The following is a 27,547-nucleotide window of genomic DNA, read 5'->3' as shown; positions in this document are numbered from 1 at the left end:
GAGGCAAGTTTAATTACAAAACAGTAAACCTCATCTGATATTACTTGATTCATCTGTCCCTTCTAATCCCATTTAAATAGTTACTAACCTCCTGTTCTACATACTGAAGCAAATATACCCAGCCTGTAAAATCCTGAGGATTGCTTTCTACAGTTTTCCAGAATTTTTCATACTCTGGAGGGAAATTTGCTTCTGTTTCTGTCACTGGAAGGTCCACAGCATTTGTTACTTCATTTTCTTCTGCAGCTGCATTCACATTAGGAGATCCATCAGGGGACTGTTCCATTTCCGTCACATTCATAATCTCAGTACTGAAATCAGCAGACTGTTCTACCACTACCTCTGAACTGTTGCCTGTGCTGCCATTACTAGAATTTCTGTACTCATCCATGTGAGAATTTTGCATATTTGTTTATGTTGTCTTCAGTTAATGATCTGTGGAAACACAAATAAAGAGGAACATCTTCCAAATGTTTATTTGGCATCATGAAAACCACCTTTTAAAAGCCCCAGCTACCTATTAAAGAAATATATTAACTTCATTCTTGATCTCTGAACAATGGAAACATTGAATCAAAGAATCTATGTATATTAAAGAATATGTGTATATTAAATTGGAGAAAATGTTGAAATTTTTCTCTAGAAAAATTGCATGAGCCATGTGGCAAGACATTTTCAGTTGCCTATCCAATATCCTCTCTTACCATCTTCCTAGTAAAACCTGTTTCTGGTCTGAGTAACAAAGTATCTAGCTGCATGTGGGAATCATGAGACTGAAAAGGATATCTACTACAGAGCTCTGGGAAAGATTTTGCTTTTCTGACAAAAAGGGGCAGTCACAAATAGTGTAGGTTCTACCACTTTCTTATCACCTTGAATGTGAACATATCTAAAACAACCTATGTCTTTAAAACAGTCAATAAGGAATTGGCAAGGAAAAGAAAGAAATGCCGGCCCTGACGTTATCAGTTACTAATAACACAATGCCAATTTCACACTATGTGCAAAAATAAGTCCCTATTTGTTTAAACTACTAGGAATAGACAGGTTTTCTATTACTTGCAGACAAAAGTTCTAACTGATTAACCTACTAACAATGCATAAAAATGGTCATTTCTCCATCACCTCTTGTCAGCACTAAGTATCATAAAACCTAATTTTTGTTCATTTGATTAAAAAAAATAGTACCTCATTGTGATTTGCATTTAACTACAAGAAAGCTGATTTCTATTTTTTTTCTTAAATGCCTTCACATCCTTCACTCATATTTTCTATTAGATTACTAATTTTTATTCTTATTTGTTTGTACAAGCTCTTTGTAAAATAAGGAAAGAAGATCTTTATAATATACATTATAAAACTTTTTTTTAGTTTTTCTTACTAGTTTTTTTGTGTGTATAGAGGGTATCTTGTAAACGTCAAGCAGCTATGAAATCCAAATCTTAAAACATGTTCAAAACATTATTTCAAAATATAGTATGAAGCAAATTTTATCCCAAAAAAGGAGAAATTTAACATATTAAATCAGGAGAAAAGAAGTGGGAATGGATGCCTGGGTGGCTTAGTTGGTTGAGCATCCAACTCTTGGTTTTGGCTCAGGTCATGATCTCAGGGTCCTGGGATCAAGTCCTGCAAGGGGCTCCAAGCTCATGGAAGTCTGCTTGAGGATCCTCTCTCTCCCTCTCCCCCTCGCCCTCCTTCCACTCATGCATATGCATGCACTCTCTCTCTCTCAAAAAAAAAAAAAAAAAGTAGTGGGGGAGGAGAAGAGAGAGAAGAGAAAAATAAGGGAACAGGGGTAGTTTGGGTGGAGACAAAAGTTAATGCCTAATGTATGTCTAGTACTATATTACATTCCTGGTAGAGAATATTTAAGTATAACAGAAAGTCCTTACTCTAGGGCTTATTAAATTCATTGGAAAGAGATTAAAAAACAGGCAAAACAGAGAATTTTAAATGAAACAAAGTGAAAGTTTATAGAAATCAAGTGAAAATTACAGCCATCTAGAAGGGCTTCATGAAATAAAAAACTGGGTCTTAACTTTGAAAAACTCTAAGTTTTAGGACAATAGAAAGAATAATTATCCAGAATAGAGAAAAGCCCACTTGACAGAAAAATCCTTCTTGACAGTCGACAAACAGGTAGAAATTAGAACTGATTCGAAGACGAGAGAGAAACCAGGTTTTATATTGGGGAAGAGGAAGGGTAAGCAGCAGAATAAGCAGGGTAGAGCCAGAAGAATCTGAAAAGAAATTATATAAATAAATCTACAGATACATGTGATGAAAAATAATACAAGAAGCAAACCCACTTGAAACACAGTAAAACAGAATCCAAAGTACTAGATTATGAGAAAAAATAAGTTCCCTTCCCATTAGCTTTTCCATGTTTGAGGCATATGAGGCCCTAAAAAGGCAAAGAAGCTTTCAATTTTTTTTCTCTTCTTCCCCTTCCTTTAAAGAAAAGACACATTTGAAGATTAATTTTCCATATGCAAATTAGTCATTGATTCGTGTCTTTTTATTTCAAAGCCAATGTCAAACAAACCAACAAGAAAATGTTGCACGCTAGAGTCTTGAGTCATTTACCACCAGCCCTATTCTAATATTTAAGTGGAACATAATGGCTTCTTCTGCAATCAGCAAATTTACCACACCCCTGCATCTTCAGAGATTACCAATTACTCCACACCCTGCAATTAAAATGCTGTAAAAAGAATTAAGAACATCATCCTTACCCTTAGGGAGATCATTTTTCTGATTACTCCAAAAATCACAGAGCCAAACGAATACACTAAAGTTATTTTTTTATAAATTATTCCAACATATTCTTTATAACATGGTAATTAACTAGTCCCACTTTATTCTTGACAACAACCAATAACTTCCAATTAGCAACATAACACAGCAAAGGGGCAAAAATATCAAAAGGAGACAATTGTGGTTTTAGCATAAAGACAACAAACCAACAGAAAAGAACAAAGAGCCCAGAAATAAACTTATATATAAAATATATATAAGTTTATATAAGTTTAAAAATATATAGTTAAATGATTTTCAACAAGGGTACAAAATCATTCAACAAAGAAAAGGCAATCAATTTAATAAAATGTGATGGGAAAACTGGATATTCACATGCAAAAGAATGAAGATGGAGCTTTACCTTATACCACATACAAAAATTAACTCAAAATGGATTAAAAGCCTGAATGTAAACCTAAAAATATAAAAATTTCAGAAGAAAACACGAAATCTTCATGATATTGCACTTGGCCATGATTTCCCAGAAATATCAAAAACAAAGGTAACAAAAGTAAAAATAGACAAACAGACTATATCAAAGTTTAAAACTTTTGTGCATCAAAGATCAACAGAATGAGGGACGCCTGGGTGGCTCAGTTGGTTAAGCGGCTGCCTTCAGCTCAGGTCATGATCCCAGCGTCCTGGGATCGAGTCCCACATCGGGCTCCTTGCTCGGCAGGGAGCCTGCTTCTCCCTCTGCCTCTGCCTGCCACTCTGTCTGCCTGTGCTCACTCTCTCTGACAAATAAATAAAATCTTAAAAAACAAAACAAAACAAACAAATAAACAACAACAAAAAAAAACCAGAATGAAAAGACAACAGAATAGGAGGAAATATTTGTCAATCTTATATCCAATTATGGATTACTATCCAGGATATATAAAGAACTACAACTCAGCAACAGCAACAAAAAACTTGATTTAAAAATGAGCAAAGGACATCAACAGTGTATCTCCAAAGATGATATACAAATAGCCAACAAGCGGGACGCCTGGGTGGCTCAGTGGGTTAAAGCCTCTGCCTTCAGCTCAGGTCATGATCCCAGCGCTGGGATCGAGTCCCGCATAGGGTTCTCTGCTCAGCAGGGAGCCTAATTCCTCCCCTCTCTCTCTGCCTGCCTCTCTGCCTACTTGTGATCTCTGTCTGTCAAATAAATAAATAAAATCTTTAAAAAAAAAAACAAAAACAAATAGCCAACAAGCATATGAACACATGCTCAACACCACTAATCAATAAAATGCAAATCAAAATCACAATGAGGTTATCACATAACACCCATTATGATAGCTACTATCGAAAAAAAAAAACAGAAAATAGCAAGTCTTGGCAAGGATGAGAAACTGGAATCCTTGTAAACTGTTGGTAGGATTCTAAAATGATTCAACTGCTACAGAAAACAGTATGGAGGTTCCTGAAAAAATTAAAAAGAGAACTATATACGACCGAAGAATCCCACCTGGTATATATCCAAATTACTGAAAGCAGGGACTCAAACAGCTGCATGCACACCCACATTCATAGCAGCACTATCCACAATAGCCAAAAGGAGGAAACAACTCAAATGTCCATTGACAGATGAATAAACAAAATGTAGTATATACATTGAAATATTGTTCACCCTTTAGGGTTTTTTTATAGGGGGAAAAGAAAGAGAGAGGGTGTTCAAGAGTGAGCAAGAGGGAAGGGGCAGAGAGAGACTCTTAAAACAGGCTCCATGCCCAGCGGGGAAGCTGAAGCAGGGCTCAATCTCTCAACCCTGAGCCTATATCAAGAGTCTGATGCTTATCCAACTGAGCCATCCAGGCACACCTATTCAGCCTTTTTAAAATGAAAGAAATCCTGTCATATTCTATATGGATGAACCTTGAGGATATTATGCTAAGTGAAGTAATAAGCCAGTCACAAAAAAGGACAAACACTGCATGATTCTACTTATATGAGGTATCTAGAGTAATCAAATTCATAGAAACAAAGTAGAATGCAGTTACCAGGGAATGGAGTGAGGGAGAAAAGGGAAGTTGTTTAATGCATGTAGTTTCAGATTTGTAAGATGAAAAGTTCTGGTAGTCTATATACAACCATGTGAATATATTTAACACTACTAAACTATACACTTAAAAATAGTTAAGGTAAATTTTATGTGGCTTTTATCACAAAAAAAAAAAAAAAGGTAAGACAACAGCTTAATTATAACTAAATTAGGGGGCACCTGGGCGGCTCAGTGGGTTAAGCCTCTGCCTCAAGCTCAGGTCATGATCTCAGGGTCCTGGAATCGAGCTCCGCATTGGGCTCTCTGCTAAACAGGGAACCTGCTCCACCTCGACCCCCCGCCTCTCTGCCTACTTGTGAATCTCTGTCTGTCAAATAAATAAACAAAATCTTTTTTAAAAAAATATAACTAAATTAGCAAATATAAAGTACAAAAGACTAGGAATTAGAATTTCCAAATACTGGGGCACTGGGTGGCTCAGTGGGTTGAAGCCTTTGCCTTCGGCTCAGGTCACGATCTCAGGGTCCTGGGATCGAGCCCCACATCGGGCTCTCTGCTCAACAGGGAGCCTGCTTCCCTTCCCCTCTCTCTGTCTGCCTCTCTGCCTACTTGTGATCTCTGTCAAATAAATAAATAAAAATAAAAGAATTTCCAAATACTTTTTTTTTTTTTTTTCAGATTTTATTTATACGGGAGAGAGACAGAGATAGCAAAAGAGTACACAAACAGGGAGCAGAGAAGAAGTAGGTTCCCCAATGGGCAGGGAGCCTGATAGGGAGCTCCATCCCAGAACCCTGGGATCACGACCTGGGCCGAAGGCAGATGCTTAACCAACTGAGCCATCCAGGTTCCCATCCAAATCCTTCCTTCATCATAAGATATAGTATGGTAAATATTAAAATGAACAGGGGATAAGGGGAGTGAGTCCTAGTCCTCTCCCTTAAGAGCATGTGATCCTAGTCAGACTTAAACTTTCTTCCTCACTTCTAATTAGGGACCAATAATACTTGCATAGGGCTATTGGGAACATCAGATGAGATAAAAGCATGTGGAAGTCTATAAATTCACACAAATGAAAGTATCACTGAAAACAACAATCTCCTCAAATAGCATTTTCCAATCCTGATGTTATACTTTAAAATAACTAAGGAAAAGACAAAAGAATTCCACAACACACTTAAATTTTTTTGAAAAAGTTTTTAGAGGAGGAAAAAAGCTGTTGCCTTTCTTCACAAATTAGCAGACAACAGAGTTTATCTGGAGGTCTATCTTATTTCTTGATTTTTAAATTTTAGACATTTTTTGCTCTATTAGATAAGATTAGAATTTAGCTATTATACCAAACATGCCTCTATAACTTCCCTCTCACAAACATGATCCAATTGCAATCAGTCTGGAGTTAAATCAACATTCAGGTTCACATTAGTATGCCTATGTAAACATTTTTTCCCCACGCTATCATGTATACTATAATTACATTTAATTACATTTCCTTGCTTCTACCTCTTTCATTATTTTCTTATGCTTGGTTTTCTTTGATCATTGACCTCAACCTCCTGAAGAGCTCTTAAAAAATTCCTTCAAAAACAACCAACACTCAGGGTGCCTGGCTGGCTCAGTTTAGGTAAAGCATGCAACTCTTGATCTCAGGGTCATGAGTTTGAGCCCCACATGTGGCATAGTTTACTAAAATAAAAACAAACAAACAAACAAAAAAAACTGACACTCATACTATCAAGTCCATTTTCCCTTTAGGAGACATCCTGTTTGAAACCATATAACCTTCTGCAGCAATCCAGACTGGTTTGTCTTGTCTAAGTTTGTCTGTTCTATTTGACCCAAGGAATTCCTTTAACTCCTTTCCTGGGCTGAATCTCATTTACAACAGCCAAACTATTTTTCATTCTTGATTTATTCCCTCTTTTAGAAAATAATTTCTATAAACTTCTGAAAAAGCACATGAGGAGTGAAAAAAATTAAGACTTTTCAATTCTAAAATTCTCATAATTGAATGATAGATTGTCTAGGTATAAAATTCAAGAAAGAAATTAATTGCTTCTTAAGAGTTTTAAAGAGGGGGCACTTGGCTGGCCCAGTCAGTAGAGCCTGAGACTCTTGGTCTCAGAGTGGTGGTGAGTTTAAGCCCCAAATTAAGCATTCAGATTACTTTAAAAAAAAAAAGTTTTGAAAAAAATAAAAATAAAGTTTTGAAGGACTCTTTTCATTGTTTCTTAATACAGGGTTTGTGTTTTTTTTTTTTTTTTGAAGATTTATTCATCATTTGAAATAGAGTGCACAGGAATGCAGAAGGGAGGGACAGAGAATCCCAAGCAGACTCCACCCTGAAAATGAGCCCAACACGGGGCTCAATCCCACAACCCCCAAGATCACAACCTCAGCTGAAACCAAGAGTTGGGCACTTAACCTACTGCGCCACCCAGGTGCCCCTAGGGTAATGCTATTGAGAAAACTCCTCTATATGAGACATGTTTTTTTTTCTCCACAGTAGCTAGCATTTAATCCAGGTGTTCTGAAATTCCAAAATGATGTGCCTTAAGTCTTTTCTACTCATTCTGCTGGCATTCATTCAGAAGGCCTATTTTAATCTAAATATTTACATCATTCAATTCTTATATTCCATATTTATCATTTATGTAATAATTTTCTCTCCTCGGTTTTATCTTTGTTGGAACTCACATTACTCAGTTGTTGGGACCTCTGGGACTGATCCTCTACTTTTCTTAGCTTTTCCTACATTTTTCCCCATCCTCCTTGACTCATTCTACTCTGAGATCACTTTTACTAGGTTTTTAATATATGAATCAAAATTTTAATTCCCTTTTTTTACTCTGAATAATCCATTTTAGTCTCCTATTCTGTTTCAATGGTGCAATATCTCCTGCTATCTCTCTATAAATCACTTTGAATTTTCTTCTGTTCTCAGACCTGTCTCTTCTGTGTGTTTTTTGACTGTTTTGGTCTCTCAAATAGAGATCTTCAAACTGCTGTTCAAGAAGTGTGACACATCACACAAAATCAGAAGCTAGATAAAGCTTGAACCTCAGTGCAGGATGGCATTCTTTTGAGGGGGAACTCATTAAATGTCAGTGCTTCACATCATTTCCCTGGTGTTAAGTTTTCCCAAAGAAGAATGCTTCAACTTAAAAAAATATAAAGAGACAAGAAGCATTCTAGGAGCAAAGAAGAAAAACAAGGCTCGTTATCTTACCATTCAATAAGTAAACTTTTATTCAATTTCCCATTTTCATCAATACCCTTCACCCCTGTCTCAACTCCCACCAGCTATGTCAAACCTTCTCTGGTTCCACCCTTTTCAAATAATAAACATCTAGCTTTTTGCTGGCTATATTATACGGAAAAGAAAAATGGAGGATCTTTAAAAAAAGAAGTACGGTCTAAACTACTCCAGAATTTCAAGTAACCCTAGAAATTTTAGCCTTACTCAGCACTTTCATCATCAGAGGCACTTGGTAACCAAAATTCCTGAGCCTTTCTGGAGTTTTGTGGGAAGATCCTTCTACTTCTTATTAACTTCCCTCTCTGCAGGCAAAGAACTGAATGCAAAAAAATGAAAACCTAAGTTCATCAGTGAAATCTACTCTGTTTCTTCCAAAACATTTAATTCTCATGTTGACACTTCCTCTTCTGTCCTTTGTCTTTTAGGGTTTACATGATGTTATTTTGTTTTCATATTATTTTTTATTTTACTGAAATTAGGTTTATGATTATGCTCAACCCTGTTCATTTAGTACTTTTTTAAAAAAAGATTTTATTTATTTGACAGAGAGATCAAAAGTAGGCAGAGAGGCAGGTGGCGGGGGTGGGGGGGAGCAGGCTCCCAAGAAAATAACTATCTATTGGTTCACTATGCAGTCCAGTCTATACCACTCCAATAAAAATACTAATTTCTCATAATGAGCTAGCTGCCACAACCAATGGTCAATCTTTATTCTCTTAAATTTCTATTAAGCCTCCATTTCCTTCTTAAAATTCTTTATATCTCCAAGAAGCAAATCTATCATGATACCAACCTCTGAATCTTCATCTCATTTATGGTCTTGCCTCTTTCCCATTCTCAAAGTATTTGTTTTGTATCTCTTCTACAGCACTCCTATAGTGGCTGAAATCATTACTGGTCCTCCTCCTTCCCTTGGCCATAATGGAGAAAGTATCTCTGCTCCTAGCAAAGGTAACACCCTGAATTCATGATTTGATCATTTCTCCCACCCATCTCAAGAATAGTGGTTCTTAAATTATCTTTACTCTCCCCTTATCAGTTTCTTTCAGTTCTTAAATCCAACAACCTTCAAGTGTAAATGTTTTTCTTCTTCTATATAATAATTCATGATGTATATACGACAAGTTAGCTTAAAAACAAATGAAGGATAATCAATCAAAAGCTATGGTAAGGTTTTGGATTTTGTTCTAAGGACAAAGCCAATGAAGTTGTACAAGCTTGTTATCTCTACTTCTGTAACCTCCATTTACTCTTCAATTTGGTTTCTTCATCACTCTCTAAAATTTGCCAAGGTCACATCTTCCTGACGTACTATTTACAGCATCCAACAGTAATGATGACTTTCTACTTGTAAGATTCTCTTTTATTGATTTTTCTGACACATCACATTCACCTAGCTTTCCCCCTACCATTCTGAAGAATTAATTTTTTTTCTTCTCAACAGTCCTGTAAGAATTGGTAGCACCCAACATTTTGTACTCAACTCTCTTCTTTTCTCAATCAACACTCTCCTTGGGCTGAAAATGTTCTTCCCTTTGATATATTTCCTTCGCTTGGCTTCCGAGTCACACCATCACCTCTTTCTACCTCACAATCACTCTTCCTTCCAAGTACTAGTCTCCTGAGGCACTCAATCTTTCTTTCAAGTTCATCTATTCCTTCTCTATCTCCATTAACTCCCAATCTCACATAGTTTTAAATACAAATACTAATTACATGCCAACTCCCAAATGCTATCTCCAGCCTTTTTTTCCAGACTCCAGATCCATATATTCAACTGCTACTTTTAACACCTACACATACAGAGCCATTTCAAATTACAAAATGTCCCTAAGTGAACTTCTGATCTCTTCTACAAAACCTGCTCTATCCACTGCCTTCCCCATATCTGCTAACAGAAAATCCCTCCTTTCAGTTGCTCAGGCCAAAAATCTTGGGAATCATCCCTGACTTTTCCTTCTTTCACACCCAACCACTTTGTTACGGAAACTTTTATATGTATTCAGAATTCCACATCTTATAATTCTCATTCAAACCACCCACCTCTCATCTAGAATACTATTTACAGTCTTCTATAACCATACATAGGTCTCCTGCTTCATCCTTTTTGCTGCACCCACCCTACCTCCCTGTCCCCAGTCCATTCTCGGCACAGCAGGTAGTATTCTTTCTAAAACACAAATAAAACCATGCCACTCCACTGCTCTATCTCACAGGGTAAAAGTCAATGTTCTTGAAATGGCTCACTGTCTTCCTCTTACCATTTATCTTTTGACCTCATCTTCTCCTACTCTTAACCCAATTCAGCCCCAGCTGCACTGGCATCTTGTTTTCTCTAAAACAGACCACACTCTCCAGCCTTAGAGCCTTTAAATTGGCTGTTTCCTCTACCAGAGTGATTTTCTCCCAGATGCCTTCCTTAACTCCTCCTTTATTGATATGTCACCTTCTCGGAGCGTCTGACTCTTAATTTCACCTCAGGTCAAGATCTCGGAGTCCTGAAACTGAGCCTGGTGTGGGGCACTGTGCTTGGCAGGGAGTCTGCTTGAGATTCTCTCCCTTTCCAAGCCCACGACCACTCCCTTTCTCTCAAATAAATAAATCTAGGGAGGAAGGTAGGAAGGAGGGGGAGAGAAGGAGGGGGAGAAAAGGAGGGAGAGAGGAAGGGAGGTTGGTAGGTAGGTCACTTTCTCAGTAAGACCTACCTGGGTAATCCTATTTAAAATTTTAACTTGCTCCCATTCCCAGCATACATGATCCCTTTTACTGTATTTGATCCCCTTTACTGTCCTCTTTTTTTTTCTTTTATCCATAATATTATACTCTAACATAATAATTTACTTATTTAGAACACCCTAACATAAGAATTAACCATCTCCTTCTTTTTATTCACAGAAGTACTGCTGTAGTTTAAGTAATCAGTATCTCCCCACTACAACAGTATTTTTCAAACTGTAGACTGCTTCAGACCAGCTTTTTCTCCTATTTTGCAAATGAAAAATAAAATGGAAAAAATTTTATCAGACTGCTTTGCACACAGTAAGGGTATATTCTTTTGTGACATTTGCTATGACTACACACAGGCGCGCGCGCACACACACACTTCAATTACTGCATATTGAGCTGCGTGGCACACTGAAGACACTTATTTGTGAAAAGAATGAATGAATGAAAGTATATCATCATATACTGCTATGATTTCAATTACTAGCTATTTGTCATAATCCTGAGACACCATTTATTGAACAAGTATTTTGATGAATGCCATTTACTCATTTTTAAGAATAGGAAAAACAAAACTGACTAATTAATTTGTCAAAGGTTATATAGTTAGTAAGGCAAAGAGAGAGGATTCAAACCCGTTCTAACACCAAAACTCTCCCCATTCTCTACCAACTTCTGCAGCCAAGAAATTCTCCTTTTGTTGAAATTTGGTTTTGTTTTGTTTTCCAGTTCAGCTCCTTTCCACTTCAAGGCCTTAGTGTACCCAGTTTCTTCCATCTGGAATACTCTCCCACCCCCTACCCCACTCCCACTTAGAACCTTCAACCTAGCTGAAGCCTACTCATTCTTCTGCATGGAAAGTTTAAACACCACTTCCTAGAAAGTTTTCCCATACACTCCAAATTAGTTAGGTTCCCTCCATGATGCTCCACAGAATTCTTTTTCTCCATAGCACAAATCACATTTGTGGTACTCATTTGATATCATCTTTCCACCTAGACTACAAATTTCTTGTGAGTCAAGACCAGATCTACCAATACACAGGGATACAATATACCAGGAGGCCTAGTACTACACACTCAATTCACTGAAAAATAAATAAACAGTATCTGAGTCCTTAGTCCTCCCAGAATAAAAACTAATATATTACTTTCATAACCAAATGAGAGTACCGGGGCTTTAGGGGTGGTCCCTGGGTGGCTGAGATGGTGAAGCATCTGCCTTCAGCTCAGGTCATGATCCCAGGGTCCTGGGATGGCCCCAAATAGGGTTTCCTCCTCAACAGGGAGCCTGCTTCTCCCTCTCTCTCTACTATTCTCCCTGCTTGCGCTCTCTCGCTCTGTCAAATAAATAAATAACATCATTAAAAAAAAAAAAAGTACTTGGGCTTTAGGGTCCAACAGAACTGAATTAAAGATCTGCCCCAGGGGCGCCTGGGTGGTTTCATCAATTAAGCATTTGCCTTTGGCTCAGGTGGTGATCCCAGGGTCCTGGGTTGAGCCCTGTGTCAGATTCCCTGCTCAGCGGGAGCCTGCGTCTCCCTCTCCTCCCTGCTTGTGCTCTCTCTCACTCTGTCACTATCTCTCTTCCTCTCTCAAATAAATAAATAAAATCTTAAGAAAAAAAAAAAAAAAAGATCTGGCCCAGTTACTCATTAGGGAACACTGAGCAAGATACTTAACCTCTCTAAGCCTCATTCACAAAATAATCACAAATACCTTGCCATAAAGATTAACTATCCTCTTCATTCACAGTGCTATTACTACAATTTCAGTAATTATCATCTCCCCTCTTTTTTTAAGTTTATTTAAGCAATCTCCACACTCAACATGGGACGTTAACAACCCAGAGATCAAGAGCCACATGCTTTACTGACTCAGCCAGCCAGGCACCCCTATTTTACATCGCCTCTTGAGTAATGTTTTTCAAATTTCAGACTGATTCCAATCAGCTTCTCGTTTTTTAAATGGAAAAATACAGAATTGAAAACAATATATCAGAGTTCATGCACACACTAAGGGCATGCCGAAATACATACAGAATGCAACTACTGTTTATTTGGATGCAATATTACATGCACAACCTACTATGGGTCACAGTCAAAAAACTTGAAAAACACTGCTATACTACTTCTACAGATAAATTAATATTACTGTAATATTAAAATGAGCAGAACAGAGGCCGTGGTTTTATTCACCACTGTGTTCCTAGAACCTAAAACAGTGTCTAGTATGTAACAGCACATTAAATCTCTGTTGAAAAAGTGGAGTGACAAATCTGGTCGCAACTCAGCTTTTCAAATATACTAATCCTACAGTATTCCTCCTCATTGCTTTTTACAGGGCTCAATATATTTTTCATGTCCGAACCCTGGCTTACTCTATTCTCTTAGACTAACAAACTTTCCTTTTCTCAATTCACAAACCAATCAATGCCCTTCTACATTTCACTTTCTTATAAAATCGTATTAGAGGCCCAAGTCCACAAGCATGAAAGGAAACATGATAAATTATAATGTGACTACATATACACTAAAAAAATACAGTTCTACATCATACAGTCAACTTTTAGTTTAGTTATAGCAAACTTTAAACATTTCACTAACAATTCAGCATGCCATCTTAAAATTTAAAAGGTCTTCTGGAGAATCATTTAACCCATACTTAATTAAAAATGTGAAGTCTAATTTAATACCTTCTCTCTTAACTCTCTCTAGGCACTCAAAATCATACCACGTATTTTTCTTTTCATAAACAAAGCAACACAAAAAAATCTAAAGTCATCACTAAAGACCAAAAAATCAGTTTGAGTATTGCAAATCAACTAGCTTTCCAATCTACAAGTTACTCTGTTCCTCATCCTCAGATAAGCCATTTGAAGACACAAATTGTTAAGAGACTACCATAACCACTTGTTTGGGAAACTATTTTCAGAGGCTGAGTAGAATGTCCACAGACTGACCTTTTTTATTTTTCCACATATTAAACACTTAATATTTTCCAGAAACTCAACCTTGTATATATATATTTACATAAATGACTGCATCACCTCTTAAGTCTTTGGAGAAAAAAAAATTACCATTCAACAGGAACTACTTTCTTTCTCCTTTGACTATTTTTCACACACATACAAAATCCTATGTTTCATGCAGATTAGTTATTAACATACCACAAAAGGTTCTGTTATTTCTCTTTATGATGTTTAAATAATCTCTACAGCCACTGTGGGGCTTGAACACTGATCAGGAGTCACGTGCTCTACTGACTGAGGCAGCCAGCCACCCCTGTTCTTTTTCTTTTCTTTTTTTTTCTAAAGATTTTATTTATTTATTTGACAGGGATCACAGGTAGGCAGAGAGGCAGGCAGAGAGAGGAGGAAGCAGGCTCCCTGCTGAGCAGAGAGCTGAGCTGAAGGCAGAGGCTTTAACCCACTGAGCCACCCAGGCGCCCCTGTTCTTTTTCTTTAAGACACATGTGTACACACACCTTTTATCATTTGATTTATAAAATTTTGGGGGGGCGCCTGCGTGGCTCAGTCAGTTAAATGTCTGCCATAGGCTCAGGACATGATCCCAGGGTCCTGGGATTGAGCCCTCCATCAGGCTTCCTGCTCAGGGGGACTCTGCTTCTCTCTCTCTCTCTCTCCCTCTCTCTGCTGCTCCCCCTGCTTGTGCTCTGTCAAATAAATACATAAAATATTAAAAAAAAAAAGTCTTTAAAAAATAAAATTCTTCTTACTCAACTATAGGTAAACAAGTAAAAATATTACCAAATACACCGACACTAATTAGCCATCTTTGGTCAATGCCTAATTATTCCAGAGTTCATAATCTACGAATTAGAGTTTTTTAGCACAACTCCTTTCGTTCACTTTATACCTACCAGAAGCTGAACAGCGGAAAGTTCCAACTTTTGCAACTCTAGAATGAGGTTATAAATGGGAGGGGGGGAGGGGGTTACCTGACAGTCGTTTTTTTCAATCTACTTAAGCTCCCAGAGAGACCAAAACACTTAAGTTCCAACATGAGCTTCACATTTCCCTGTATAAAATGTGTTTTCTTAAGGTTCAACCTTTCCAGCTGTAAAAAAGTTTAAAGTATTTCTGAACAGACTAGATCAGTTGCCAAATAACCTCAAGTCTTTAAAAATAAGGCAACATGGACATCGAACCAAAAACAATTCAATCGGCATAAAATAATACAGTATTATAATCAACAATAACAGATAAAGAGCAGTACTACTTAGTGTCGGTCTCTGATTACAAAAGGTAAGCATTACTTTAAAACAGGTGTCTTTAGAAGATCCTACTAGGATCTTTAGCGTCTTTTTTTTCTGATTCTCTCCTATGCTGCCAAAGCTCTGGCTGATCTTTGAGGTGCTGTGACTCAGGGTCCTAACAGCATGGCTTGCGTAGTCGGAACGCGGAACGCGCCACTACAAGGCGCCTACAAGCTTTTATTAACAGAATTTGAATTCTCTCAATCCTCTGACGGCTACTATTGAGCCCCTTCCACTTCCAGTCGCCCCAGCACACTGATTTCCAGCCCTTGGGGAAGCTAGGGCTTCAGACTTACCCCCAAAACGCTTCCTAAATCAAGGTGGAGGCCCGCATTTCCCCGCCCTTCATAAGGCGCACTCGTCAGAGAAACGTTTGGTCTAAGAAAAGAAACCTCATCCTGCCCCACCCAACAGGTGGGAAGGAGAAAGGAATGGACAGCTGGGAGCCGAGGCCAGGCCAGGCCTCAAACAGGGCGGGAGAGGGAGGCCGCAACCCCAGTGCGGCCTGAAACAAGGCAGGCCCCTTCCTGCCCCACGAAATACTGCCCCCCCCCCACTCCGCCCGGCCAATTCCAAAACGCCTGCCCCAGCTGACCTGACGACGGATGCCACTCAATGCCATGAGCCGCAGTCTGGGCCAACCAAGCCGAAGATGGCACTTCCACCGTCTCTGTCCCACAGACACCGCAGCAGCCACCGCCACCACCAGGGCCGCCTCGTCGAGAACAGGCGCGCATGCGTCGGTGCTCCCGGAGGCGAAGGAGTCACGTGGTAACACCGCGTTCAGGCCTCGCCCTCCGCGGGATCCTGAAGCGGGGGGGGGGGGGGGGGGGGGGGCGGGGGCACGCAGCCCCCGCCCCTTCTCCGCCCTCTCGGCTCTGCAGCTTGAAAAGATCGGGCGGCTGTTCCTGATGTTTTTCAGCCCTGTGGGGACTTTCTGAACCAAAAGACAGTGTTTAGGGCCTTTTACATCCTTAATCTTAAACACAGCGCTCCACGCCCTCCAAAGGAAAATACTGTCTTTTGCGGCAAATCTGTTTTTGCAACAATTGCCCAGGTTTTATCCCTTTACCTAAACGTGAGGAGAAATTCAGCCTTAAATCTCTATAACTCGGGATGATACTCTGGGTCCGCTCAGTTTTCTCAAGAGGAAACACTTTAAAAAAAAAAAGGAAATAATAGTGGAAACAAGTTAGGGGCTTGGGAAATTGATCATTACAGAGTTATATGAAATTATCCTCGGGACAAATGAAGGCTGCTTGCACTGACAGTATTAGCAGTCCTCTTCAGTTAGGTTCTCATCCTTTTTTTTTTTAAGATTTTATTTATTTATTTGACAGACAGAAATCACAAGTAGGCAGGGAGGCAGGCAGAGAGAAAGGGAAGCAGATTCCCCGCTGAGCAGAGAGCCCAATGCGGCTTGATCCCAGGACACCTGGATCATGCCAGGAGCTGAAGGCAGAGGCTTTAACCCACTGAGCCACCCAGGCGCCCCCCAATCCTCGCTTAAAAAAAAAAAAATTTTTTTTTTTTTAATCTGGTCTCTCTCTCCTATTTCTGTTAAAAGTTTCCTGAGTTCACCCACCACTTGCCATGCAATCTCTGTTGAAGGTTCAGTAGTATCACAACTGGGTTGCGAGTTCCTCCTTTGGAATCTGATTCCAGAAGTATCTCTGAAGATAACGTTTCCCCTCCACAACGTTGTTAACCCTAAATCCCCTCAATACCACCTTTGCTTCCAAATATCAAAATCAGGGGCTGGCTGGGTGGGAGGAACCTGTGTCTCTTTAACTCAAGGTAAGGAGTGTGAGCCCCAATTTGGAAGTAGAGATTACTTAAATGAATAAATTAAACCCTTAAAAAAATCAGTCTTCTTCAAGTATATGATCTCACTGATATGAGGAATTTGAGGGAGTGGTGTCAGGCGGTGTAGTGGGGAAGGGAGGGAAAAATGAAACAAGATGGGACCACCAAGGGAGACAAAACCATAAGAGATTCAATCTCAGGAAACAAATTGAGGGTTGCTGGAGGGGATGGGAGTGGCCCATAGGGTGGCTGGGTGATGGACATTGGGGAGGTTATGTGTTTGGTGAATGCTATGAATTGTGTAAGGGTGGTGATTCACAGACCTCTACCCCTGAAACAAATAATACATTATATGTTAATATAAAGCCTAGCAGGGACCAAAAAGAAAAAAAATAGTAAGTCTTCTTACTGACTGCAGTTCACTTTCAGCAAACTGCATGTATTTGCAGCTTTCCCTTTCCATTGCTTCTTACTATTGAAGCTAACTTTTGGATTCTCAGTGCAGCTATGCTTTTTACTGGTTTTGTCAGCAACTTTTAGATGTTTACTATGGGGAAGAAACTTAATGGAGTAATCTATTAGGAAGTGACTCTAAGTGCCAGGACTTCTTCACTCCTTTTCTGGTTCTTCCAATCTTTCCTAAACTTATTTCAAATTCTTCATTGGTAAATAAGATTAGTTCTGAGATCCCATCCCCCTCCTATAGTCATTTTATAAAAATCTATCTACTTCTGCATCTTTATTCATTGCTTTTAGTTTTCTACATCTTACCTTTCCAGACAGTGCTCTTGCTCTCTCTCCTGCTGGAAAATGTCCATTAGTTTTCCTCCATAAATCTCTTGTCGTTATGGATCTGCTTTTTGGAGAACCCAGACTAACACAAAAACTAACCAACATAAATGTTAAATTTAATGCGATGTGTTTTCTCCTAATTGATTCCATTACCTCCCATATGTCAGTGATTTATGCAATGGACATTTTTAATTTGTTTTAGTTCTTTGGGACATCTCCTCTTTCTGAAGTAGAGAGCCTACATCCCACTATAGAAGCTAAAACTACCTGATACTTACTTTCCTAGTCCCCCTCCTCCACCACACACACACACACACACACTCTCATAGAGACATGAACACATGGCTTGTAGGACTGACATCCAATGTGGCAGTGTGTCATATCAGTGGGGTGATATGGTGGCTGTCTTCTGTAATACTAGCAGGCTAGTGGACTAGCTCTGCAACGCAGACCAGCTCTGCAACACAAGGTATACATTCTTATTAGCTAGCTAGCCTCCCAGTCTCATAGAACTCTGGGACACCAGATTTTTTATAAAGCTTTCTTTTGTTTAAATTAGGCATATATAGTTAGTTAGTTAGTTAGTTAGTTGTATTTGTTGGTAAATAAGACTTGTGATACGAGTTCCAAGAACCATTGCAGATAACAGACCCTCAGGGAAATAGAAACAAGTTGGATTAGTCCTAACCAGGGCTGAGAAACCAGTAAAAATCTAGCTGGTACCAAAAGAAGTCCTTCTGGTGTTTATGGAACACAGTGCACACAGTACACATATGATATAAAATGATTAACTATATATGATATAAAATGATTAAGTTCCACGGGTATAATGATATACCCATGGAAGGCAGTTTTGGGCTAAAGTGTGGGGTAGAATTTTTATTTATACTAACACTGGAGAGCTTAAAAGAGAATGACGAAATGAGATTTCTAAATTCTTAGCTTGAAGTAGGAATCAAAAATTAAGGACTTCCTCTGATAATAACAAAAGAATTTATTCTTTGCAGCCATGGGGCTAAAAGAGCCAAACCCTCAAAGTTGGGGCCCATAGGTTGCCAAATTACAAAGTTAGTTGAATTCATAGTCTTGTCAGAACACTTCTGTGAAGATTAAGGCATTGTTCAAGAAAGAGCAGAACCAAAGAAGTGAAATGGGCATGTGGTAGAATTCAAATAACTCAAATGCCCTTAACTCATTACTTTTAACTGAACCTCATTCAACAAACAAAAGCAGCCCCTACTCACTGGACTGAAAAGACTGTTTCTGCCTTACGTGGAAATCTGTATAGATATCACCTAATCTGTAGAGCTTTCACTTTGCATGAAGAGGCCAATTTTTCTTATTCCCCATTTCCGACACATACCATTTTTTCTAAACATATATAACATCAAACTTGTATAGCAAGATGTATAGCAAGACAGTTGAAACTTTACAAATTTATGTTGACAATAATATGAAGAATACAGGAGAAAATTCTTTGAGTGCTAGACTGAGGAGGAAATGATTTTAAAGTATATATATGTAATATATATATATATTTGTAATATTATATATTAACATATACATATATATGTATAAATTCAATATGCTAGCTTAAACAGTCAGTCAGGCACAGTTTTAACAGTTTGTTCTGTAGGCGTGCTGGCATGAACTATTCATGAACAACTTTCTACTCACCTATAACTCTGTATCCTAGAAGTGCCAGGTACACTACCTTCACCAAGATTAATAAATACACAGGTGAAGGGACAGTCAGCAACTTTGGAAAGTGTTACAGTCTCCAACTTATGATGGCTCAACTTAACAATTTTTCAAAGTGGCTCAAGAGTGATTAACCACACAGCCAACTTGATCACAAGGATAAACGACAAATACACTTAAAACCGTTCTGTACCCATGTAACCATTCTGTTTTTCACTTTCAGTATGGTATTCAATAAATTTCATGAGATATTTAACACTTTATTATAAAATGGGCTTTGTGTTAGATGATTTGCCCAATTATAGGCTGCCCAATTATAGTGTTCTGAGCATATTTTTTAAAAAATATTTTATTTATTTATTTGTCAGAGAGAAGGAGAGAGAGCGAGAGCACACAAGCAGGCAGAGATGCAGGCAGAGGCAGAGAGAGAAGCAGGCTCCCCGCCGAGCAAGGAGAGCCCATGCGGGACTCGATTCCAGGACCCCGGGATCATGACCTGAACTGAAGGCAGCCACTTAACCCACTGAGCCACCCAGGTGTCCCTGTTCTGAGCATATTTAAGTTAGACTTGGCTAAGCTATGATGTTTGGTAGGGTAGGTGTATTAAATGCATTTTTTTCTTTTTTTTTTTTTAATATTTTATTCATTTGGGGGTGCCTGGGTGGCTCAGTCCTTAAACGTCTGCCTTCGGGCTGTCTCAGGCCCCGCAAAAGCCTGCTTCTTCCTCTCCCACTCGCCCTGCTTGTGTTGCCTCTCTCGCTGTGTCTCTGTCAAACAAATAAATAAAATCTTAAAAAAAAAAAGATGTCATTCATTTATTTGATAGAGAGGGAGAATGCACAAACAGGAGGAGCTGTAGGCAGAGAGGGAGAAGCAGGCTCTCCAATGAGCAGGGAACCCAATGTGGGCTCAATCCCAGGATCCTAGGACCTGAGCCTAAAGCAGACACTTAACAGAGTTAATCTGTGGTTCATCAGATAGAAGGGGGGCTTACAGAATACGGCAGATACTATAGGCTGGCTCAGTCATAACTCTTCCAACTGAAATTTCTATTACCTTGTCTACTACTGAGACTAGGAGATGAAATACTCAATTTTTTAGCTTCCCTTCAATCTAAGGGCAGTCAATGAGATGTAGCTGGAAGTAGATAAAAATGGCCTCTTTTCCTAAATAAAAAGGCAGAACCTCTAGAAATACTCACCAGTGTTACAAACTTCATTAATTTTTGATTCCCCTATCCTCCAAATCTGTGTCATCAATTAAGTCAATCCTATCAATAGCTTTCAAATCCATTTTCAGTTCTCACTGCTTCTACTATTAAGTTTAGACCTTTACTATCTGAAGTCTGGCTCGGGTCTCTGGGTGGACCACTAAATTCCTTCCTATTGAAACTTAACATAATTTTACAATTTTTTTCAACACAGGCAGATACTATCAACTCCTTACACTGGAACATTTGATGAAATCCATTTAACCCTTTGGATTAGTGCTTCAGATTGACTTCCTTGCCCACACCCTTTCTTGGCTCCAACTAATCCTCTGCTACTGGTTATTTTTTTAAACATATCTTCCACCTTTAAAAAACACTGCTTTCTGGGGTGCCTGGGTGGCTCAGTGGGTTAAAGCCTTCGGCTCGGGCCATGATCCCAGGGTCCTGGGATCCTCCTCTCTCTGACTGCCTCTCTGCCTACTTGTAATCTCTGTCAAATAAATAAATAAAATCTTTTTAAAAACCCAAACAAACAAACAAAAACACTGCTGTCTCCAGAATAAATTTCAAACTTATATATCATTCACCATCTTATTCGAGTTATTATATTTATTTAGCATCCAGGGTAGGTACTATTCCAGGCATAGTGATTAAAAAAAAAAAAAAAAAGTAATTCAAGACTGGCCAGAATTTGGTACCACCAGATCATTTTACATAATTCTGTCTCATTGCATGCATTTTTTTTAAAGATTTTTATTTATTTATTTAGAGAGAGCACATGCGTGAATGGGAGAGGAGCAGAGGGAAGAGAATCTCAAGCAGACTCTGCTGAGCTAGTAGTCAGATGTAGGGCTTGATCTCACCATCCTGAAATGATAACCTGAGCCAAAACCAAGAGTTGGATGCTTAACCGAGTCGACAGAGATCATAAGTAGGCAGAGAGGCAGGGATAGAGAGAGACAGAGGGAAGCAGGCTCCCTGCCAAGCAGACAGCCCGATGCAGGACTTAATCCCAGGACTCTGGGATCATGACCTGAGCTGAAGGCAGAGGCTTTAACCCACTGAGCCACCCAGGTGCCCCCCTGCATGTATTTTTTGACTACTTTGCTAAATCTGTAAATTACTTTAATGCTTTTTAAGTCTATGCTCATCCATTGTTCTGCCCAGAGAGGAGTTTAATTGTGAATTAAGAGTTTAGGTTCTCTTTTACAGTACGCATTATGAAACCACAAATCACTAATGATAATATAGTACTTAATTGATTTTGCCTTTTGACATTTTCAACCCACTAACTGCAATGAAATAAGTAATCTTAACTTATCCCAGCACTAAAGATTTCTATAAGGTTTGTGCTCATCTTTTTTCATTTGCTCCTGGGAATAAGTCATCTTTGTAGAAAATTTGAGTTTATAAATGTTTTCTTATACATAATCTCATTTTAAATTTGGATCCCACAATAACCCAGAATTACATAAGTTTTGATAAGTAATAAAAAAAACTGGATTCCAAATCCATGCTTTCTAATCAAAGTCTTAAGCTCTTTACAATATCTTGCTTCCCTTTGTCATCTCCCTTTTAGTTATTTCTACCTCCCTTAATACTAATATTCACTACTGTCTCTTTTTTGCCATTGTTTTCTCTTCACATTATTTTTATCTTCAGATTCCCTTCACACTTTCAACTTATTATAATTTAAATTTTATCACATAAATAATACATGTTGCTCATTTCTGAAAAAATAGAAACTGCTTAATAGTACACTAAAAAAAATTAACTTCTTTACTCACAGTTTACTACAGTTTAATGTTCATGTATATAATTCCAGTTCTATTTTCTGTATGCCTATAATATGAGATAGAGACTTTGTATTTATTTTGTAGTCAGGCTTTTTTCCTTTAACACACTATGATATTGCCCTGTGATTATTTAATATTTTTAATGACAATATGACATGGATTCCATTGGGTTAATATGCCACTTAAATTTTTTCATTTTTTAGTTGCTCTGCTGATGGGGGTAAACTTTTATAATTATTACTGCTTGTAAAAAGCCTTCATTCCGAAAAAAAAAAAAAAAAACTTCATTTCAATTTATTTAGGCTTTTAGCTCCTTTAGTTTTTTTTGTTTTTTGTTTTTTTAAGATTTTACTTATTTATTTGAGAGACAGAGCACAAGCAAAGGGAGCGGCAGGCAGAGCAAGAAGCAGGCTCCCTGCTGAGCCAGGAGCTGATGCGGGGCTCAATCCCAGGACCCCAGGATCAGGACCCAAGCCAAAGGCAGACACTTAGCAGACTGAGCCATCCAGGCATCCCTCCCTTCGTTATTTCATTCAGTGATCACTCTCCAATTCTTTGTTGATTTCTGGGTTTATCAATCCTTGATAACAGAGTCCTAGAATTCTGAGTGCTCAATATCATTAAGTTACTAAAATGGAGGAAATCTTTAAGGCTTGGGACTCTATTATGTAATGAATACTTTTTTATAATAAAAGCACCCAGATTACATAAAATTCTCACATTAATAGTAGTGATCATATTTACTGTACTTTTTCTTTTTTTTTTTAGATTTTATTTACTTATTTCAGAGAGAGAGAGAAAGAGAGCATAAGAGGGAGAGGGAGAAGCAGACTCCCCACTGAGCAGGGAGCCTGATGCAGGGCTCAATCCCAGGACCCTGGGATCATGACCTGAGGCAAAGGCAGAGGCTTAACCAACTGAGCCACTCACATGCTCCTCTACTGTACTTTTTCAACGCAAAATCATAGTACATACATTTTTTTAAAAAGAATAATTAAACTTGTACATAAAAATAATGGTTTCTACCTTTGAAATTTAAAATTTACCTTCCATATACTCAACAATTAATGCAAATTTAGTAGGCACATTTGCAATGACACAAGGACAGTGGTCAAAATTAATAAAACTTGGAATCTATAACCATTGTTTCAATGGTGCACATCATTAAGGGTTAAAGCAAAATTTAATGATGATTTCAGATATACAACCAAGGTCAAAAGTGTATAAACCAGGTGCTGACAAATTATTCGAGAGGTCTGTTTTTGTTTGACCTGAGCTAAGAATGTGTTTTACATTCTTTTTTTTTTTTTTTTAAGATTTTATTTATTTATTTGACAGACAGAGATCACAAGTAGGCAGAGAGCAGGCAGAGAGAGAAGGGGGGAAGCAGGCTCCCTGCTGAGCAGAGAGCCCGATGTGGGGTTGGATCCCAGGACTCTGGGATCATGACCTGAGCCGAAGGCAGAGGCTTTAACCCACTGAGCCACCCAGGTGCCCCCGTGTTTTACATTCTTAAAGAGTTTAAAAACAAAAACAAAAACAAAAAAAACCCAAAGAATATGCCACTATCTGTCTGTAGCTTACAAAGCCAAAAACATTCACTTTTTGGTCCTTAATTTCAGACCTAAACTATAGAAACATAATAAAATACACTTGGAAGAACAGATAAAGCATGTATGTAACTATGAATATATGTTACAGTACCTACAAACAGAAAAAGTAACCAAGTCTTCACTTTCCATTCAGCTTAGCTTCAAATTGTAAAACCCCTTTTATTCCTCAGCAGTCATGGAGTAATACAAAGAATCACAATTTAAAATGAAGCCATAGGGACTCATGGGTGGCACAGTGGGTTAAAGCCTCTGCCTTCAGTTCAGGTCGTGATCCCACGGTCCTGGGATCGAGACCTGCGTCGGGCTCTCTGCTCGGCAGGGAGCCCGCTTCCCTCTCTCTCTCTGTCTGCCTCTCTGCCTCCTTGTGATCTCTGTCTGTCAAATAAATAAATAAAATCTTTAAAAAAAAAGATGAAGCCATATACATCAGAAAACCGGTAAGTGACACAAGAAATGAAAAAGAATGAGGATAGTTCACAACTGTAATAAAGTGATCATTGAGTAAACAAGGCACAGAATTATAGATGTTTAGAACAAGACAGAACTTTAAAAATCACCTAGTCCAGCCCTCATAGTTTAGAGATGGGAACACTGAGACCTAGAGCTGGCAAGTGACTTGCCCAAGATCACATGGCTAATTTCCTCTAAAGGTAGAACTATAACCCAGGTCTATAGTTAGGTCAATAGAGATAGGTCAATATTATATCAAGTATACCAAGTGAAAGCGATAGGTCAATATTATATATATATTTTATTTTAAGATATTTGGAAGGTCAAAAAATAGGACACCTCTCACACATCTACAGAAATAAATCTTTTTATTTTTATAACATTCCTTTTCTTTTTATGATGCATACAGTACTTATAGCCCAAGAATTCTGAGAAAAGCTATAGAAGACCTGGCACTATTTTTGAGAATTACACAACTGGGCAGCAAAATAATACCTTTATAAATGTTGGGACATATAGAAATAAAATTTAGTGTTTGCACACAAAAATAGGGAAGTTACATTCAACACGTTTTCTTTAACGTGCATTTAAAATGTTTAAGCATTTTCTAAAACTTTGGTTATCATGCTTCATTATAACTTGTTGAATTTCAAATTATGTAGATGATTTAACCCAAATGGTAGGCAAATATATCACATTAAAACAGCAGCAAAAGCAAGCTAATACTGCACAATCATATTAGCAGACTGATTTCAGAAATACATGTTTTTCACAAATAGCACACAGAAGTTAATTTGTTATAACATAGTTCAATGACTTTTCTTTCATTTTATAAAATAAGGCTGAGTAATGAGACATAGCAGAACATGATTACATAATAAAAAGTACATTTTTAATTACAAATCTAATTGTACATAAAGGGCAATGAACTGTGGTTTCTATAGAATAGTGCAAATGAGCAGGACTTTCCTCAAAAATAATATACTTGGATTCATTCCATGTACCTCAGATTTCATGAATATTAGGTTATATTAATCATTTTAGGTTTCTGTGAGATGAGTACAAGTGGCAGGGTTCAGATAGGGCAGACGTGTACTCATTGGCTGCAAATACAAATAGCCATTGACTTAATTTACCAGATGAGAAGTGCAGGCACTGAAAATGTTACTTTAAAAAAGTTCCATTTGTCATCATGTAAACAATTTTCTTCATCATACTATATTTCATCAAAGATTCATAATTCATTTCATATTGTCATATCAAGCAATTCTTCTAAACTCTTTTTGATATGTGGTGGTTGAGATGCAGCCTGATTTAACAGATTCTGACCCATTTGTGCAAAAAGTGCTTTTGATAACTTAGCTGTGGCTGTTCGTATATTTCCTCCAGCTCCAGGCAAAGAGCCACTATTTGTCATGTTCCCCAAGAGATGCCATAAAACAACCAATACTTTCTGTTCTGTGGCATGGGGCTTCCTTTGATAAAGTTCCATAACAATATCTGAAACATAAAAATCAGTAAATAGTGAGGTTTTAAAAAAAAATAAATTCAAGTTTAGCTAATTAAAAAGCATACAAAATATACTAAGCTTTTCCCCTATGCCATTTGTCCTAAAATGTCAGGCTTTTATTTATTTACTTACTTGTTTGTTTGTTTTTTAACAAAGTATTTTATTTTTTTTTTTTTTAATTTTAAAAAATTTTCTTAAAAGGTTTTATTTATTTATTTATTTATTTATTTGACAGACAGAGATCACAAGTAGTCAGAGAGGCAAGCAGAGAGAGGAGGGGAAGCAGGTTCCCTGCTGAGCCAAGAGCCTGATGCAGGGCTTGATCCCAGGACCCTGGAATCGTGACCTGAGCCAGAGGCAGAGGCTTTAACCCACTGAGCTACCCAGGTGCCCCAAATGTCAGGATTTTAAAGAAAAATAAGGTCAGAAACTTTCCTCCCAAAGAATGGAATCTTTAAGTATTACAATTCCATATATGACAACTTAGTTCAGGTAAAAGTAGTAAACATAGGAATTAAACCCAAAATTCATCTCAATGTTTTCCAAATGCAGTTAAATAAAAACATACATTTTTAACTCACTGACCTTTTATCAAACACCTAATTTGAAATTGCACCAATTGACTTTCATGTCTTTTTATTTTTTTCCAACTGCACTAAATTGACTTTCATGTCTTTTTATTTTTTTCTGTATTATTTCTACTGACAGGAAGACTAAATACTTACTGGATAAAAAAAAGGATAAAATTCTTAAAGAAAATTTTGGGGGATAAAAGTCTTAAAAGGTTCTCATATGGATGATTATGCAATTTATTTCTACATTGTGCATAATGATATTGAATTTGGTAGTTAACCCCAAATTAAATTGAAATGCCTATCAGTTTATCCTAAGGTAATAAAATATTTCTTTAGAGTGTTCATTTTTTTTTTAAGGATTTTATTTATTTATTTGACAGAGATCACAAGTAGGCAGAAGGAGAGAGGGGGAAGCAGGCTCCCTGCCGAGCAGAGAGCCCAATGCCAGGGTTCGATTCTAGGACCCTGAGACCATGACCTGAGCTAAAGGCAGAGGCTTAACCCACTGAGCCACCCAGGTACCCCTAAAATATTTCTTTAGAAATAGCAATTAAAAAATACTTACCAGCAAGCTTTTCAGTCATATCCTGTTTTGCTTTTCCATTTAAAAACTGAGCTTTTGTGCAAAATGGCTGTAGAAGTAAGTAATTGTCTAAACAAAAACAATATTAAAGACATATAAAGAATTACGGGATTTTATTTTCCAGTACATAGAATTGAAAGAAAAGAATATTTTCATGCAAATGAATGCAAATGTGTTAAAAAGATTTTTTTTAAATCTATGTAATCACTACACTTAACATTATCTATAAAACCTTAATAGGATAATAGTCTTATAGCAAATAAGAAATAAAAATACCTGAATATTAAAAGAGCTATCATAGGGGTGCCTGAGTGGCTCAGAGGGTTAGGCCTCTGCCTTCAGCTCAGGTCATGGTCTCGGGGTCCTGGGATCGAGCCCCGCATCGGGCTCTCTGCTTAGCAGGAAGCCCGCTTCCCCCTTTCTCTCTGCCTGCTGCTCTGCCTACATGTGATCTCTCTG

The 27,547-nt window shown here is 37.9% G+C and overlaps 2 protein-coding genes across 10 annotated transcripts in view; both read right to left on the bottom strand.

Annotated features, from left to right (window-relative positions):
• Positions 1-15,762, bottom strand: part of LOC111161640 (pre-mRNA processing factor 39) — a 38,801-nt gene extending 23,039 nt beyond the window's left edge. For 2 of the 4 annotated variants that reach the window (XM_022525407.1, XM_022525414.1), the window contains exons 1-2: positions 15,648-15,762; positions 89-435 (exon numbers count right to left, since the gene is read on the bottom strand). In XM_022525407.1, the coding sequence (XP_022381115.1) occupies positions 89-406 (318 nt within the window). In that variant the 5' untranslated portion in view covers positions 407-435; positions 15,648-15,762. The remainder of the gene's footprint in view (positions 1-88; positions 436-15,647) is intronic. The other 2 variants (XM_022525422.1, XM_022525430.1) reach the window with 1 other exon arrangement.
• Positions 15,763-24,771: 9,009 nt separating this feature from the next.
• LOC111162061 (TOG array regulator of axonemal microtubules 1) overlaps positions 24,772-27,547 on the bottom strand; it is an 80,462-nt gene continuing 77,686 nt past the window's right edge. For 5 of the 6 annotated variants that reach the window (XM_022526255.1, XM_022526281.1, XM_022526286.1 and 2 more), the window contains 2 exons: positions 27,071-27,157; positions 24,772-25,920 (listed from right to left, as the gene is read on the bottom strand). In XM_022526255.1, the coding sequence (XP_022381963.1) occupies positions 25,667-25,920; positions 27,071-27,157 (341 nt within the window). In that variant the 3' untranslated portion in view covers positions 24,772-25,666. The remainder of the gene's footprint in view (positions 25,921-27,070; positions 27,158-27,547) is intronic. The other variant, XM_022526272.1, reaches the window with a different exon arrangement.

The sequence above is a fragment of the Enhydra lutris genome, unplaced genomic scaffold, assembly GCF_002288905.1.
Source record: "Enhydra lutris kenyoni isolate GAN:26980312 unplaced genomic scaffold, ASM228890v2 scaffoldscaffold4, whole genome shotgun sequence".
NCBI lineage: Eukaryota > Metazoa > Chordata > Mammalia > Carnivora > Mustelidae > Enhydra > Enhydra lutris.
The sequence above is the reverse complement of the archived record's forward strand: the minus strand, read 5'-3'. Positions and strand labels throughout refer to the sequence as shown.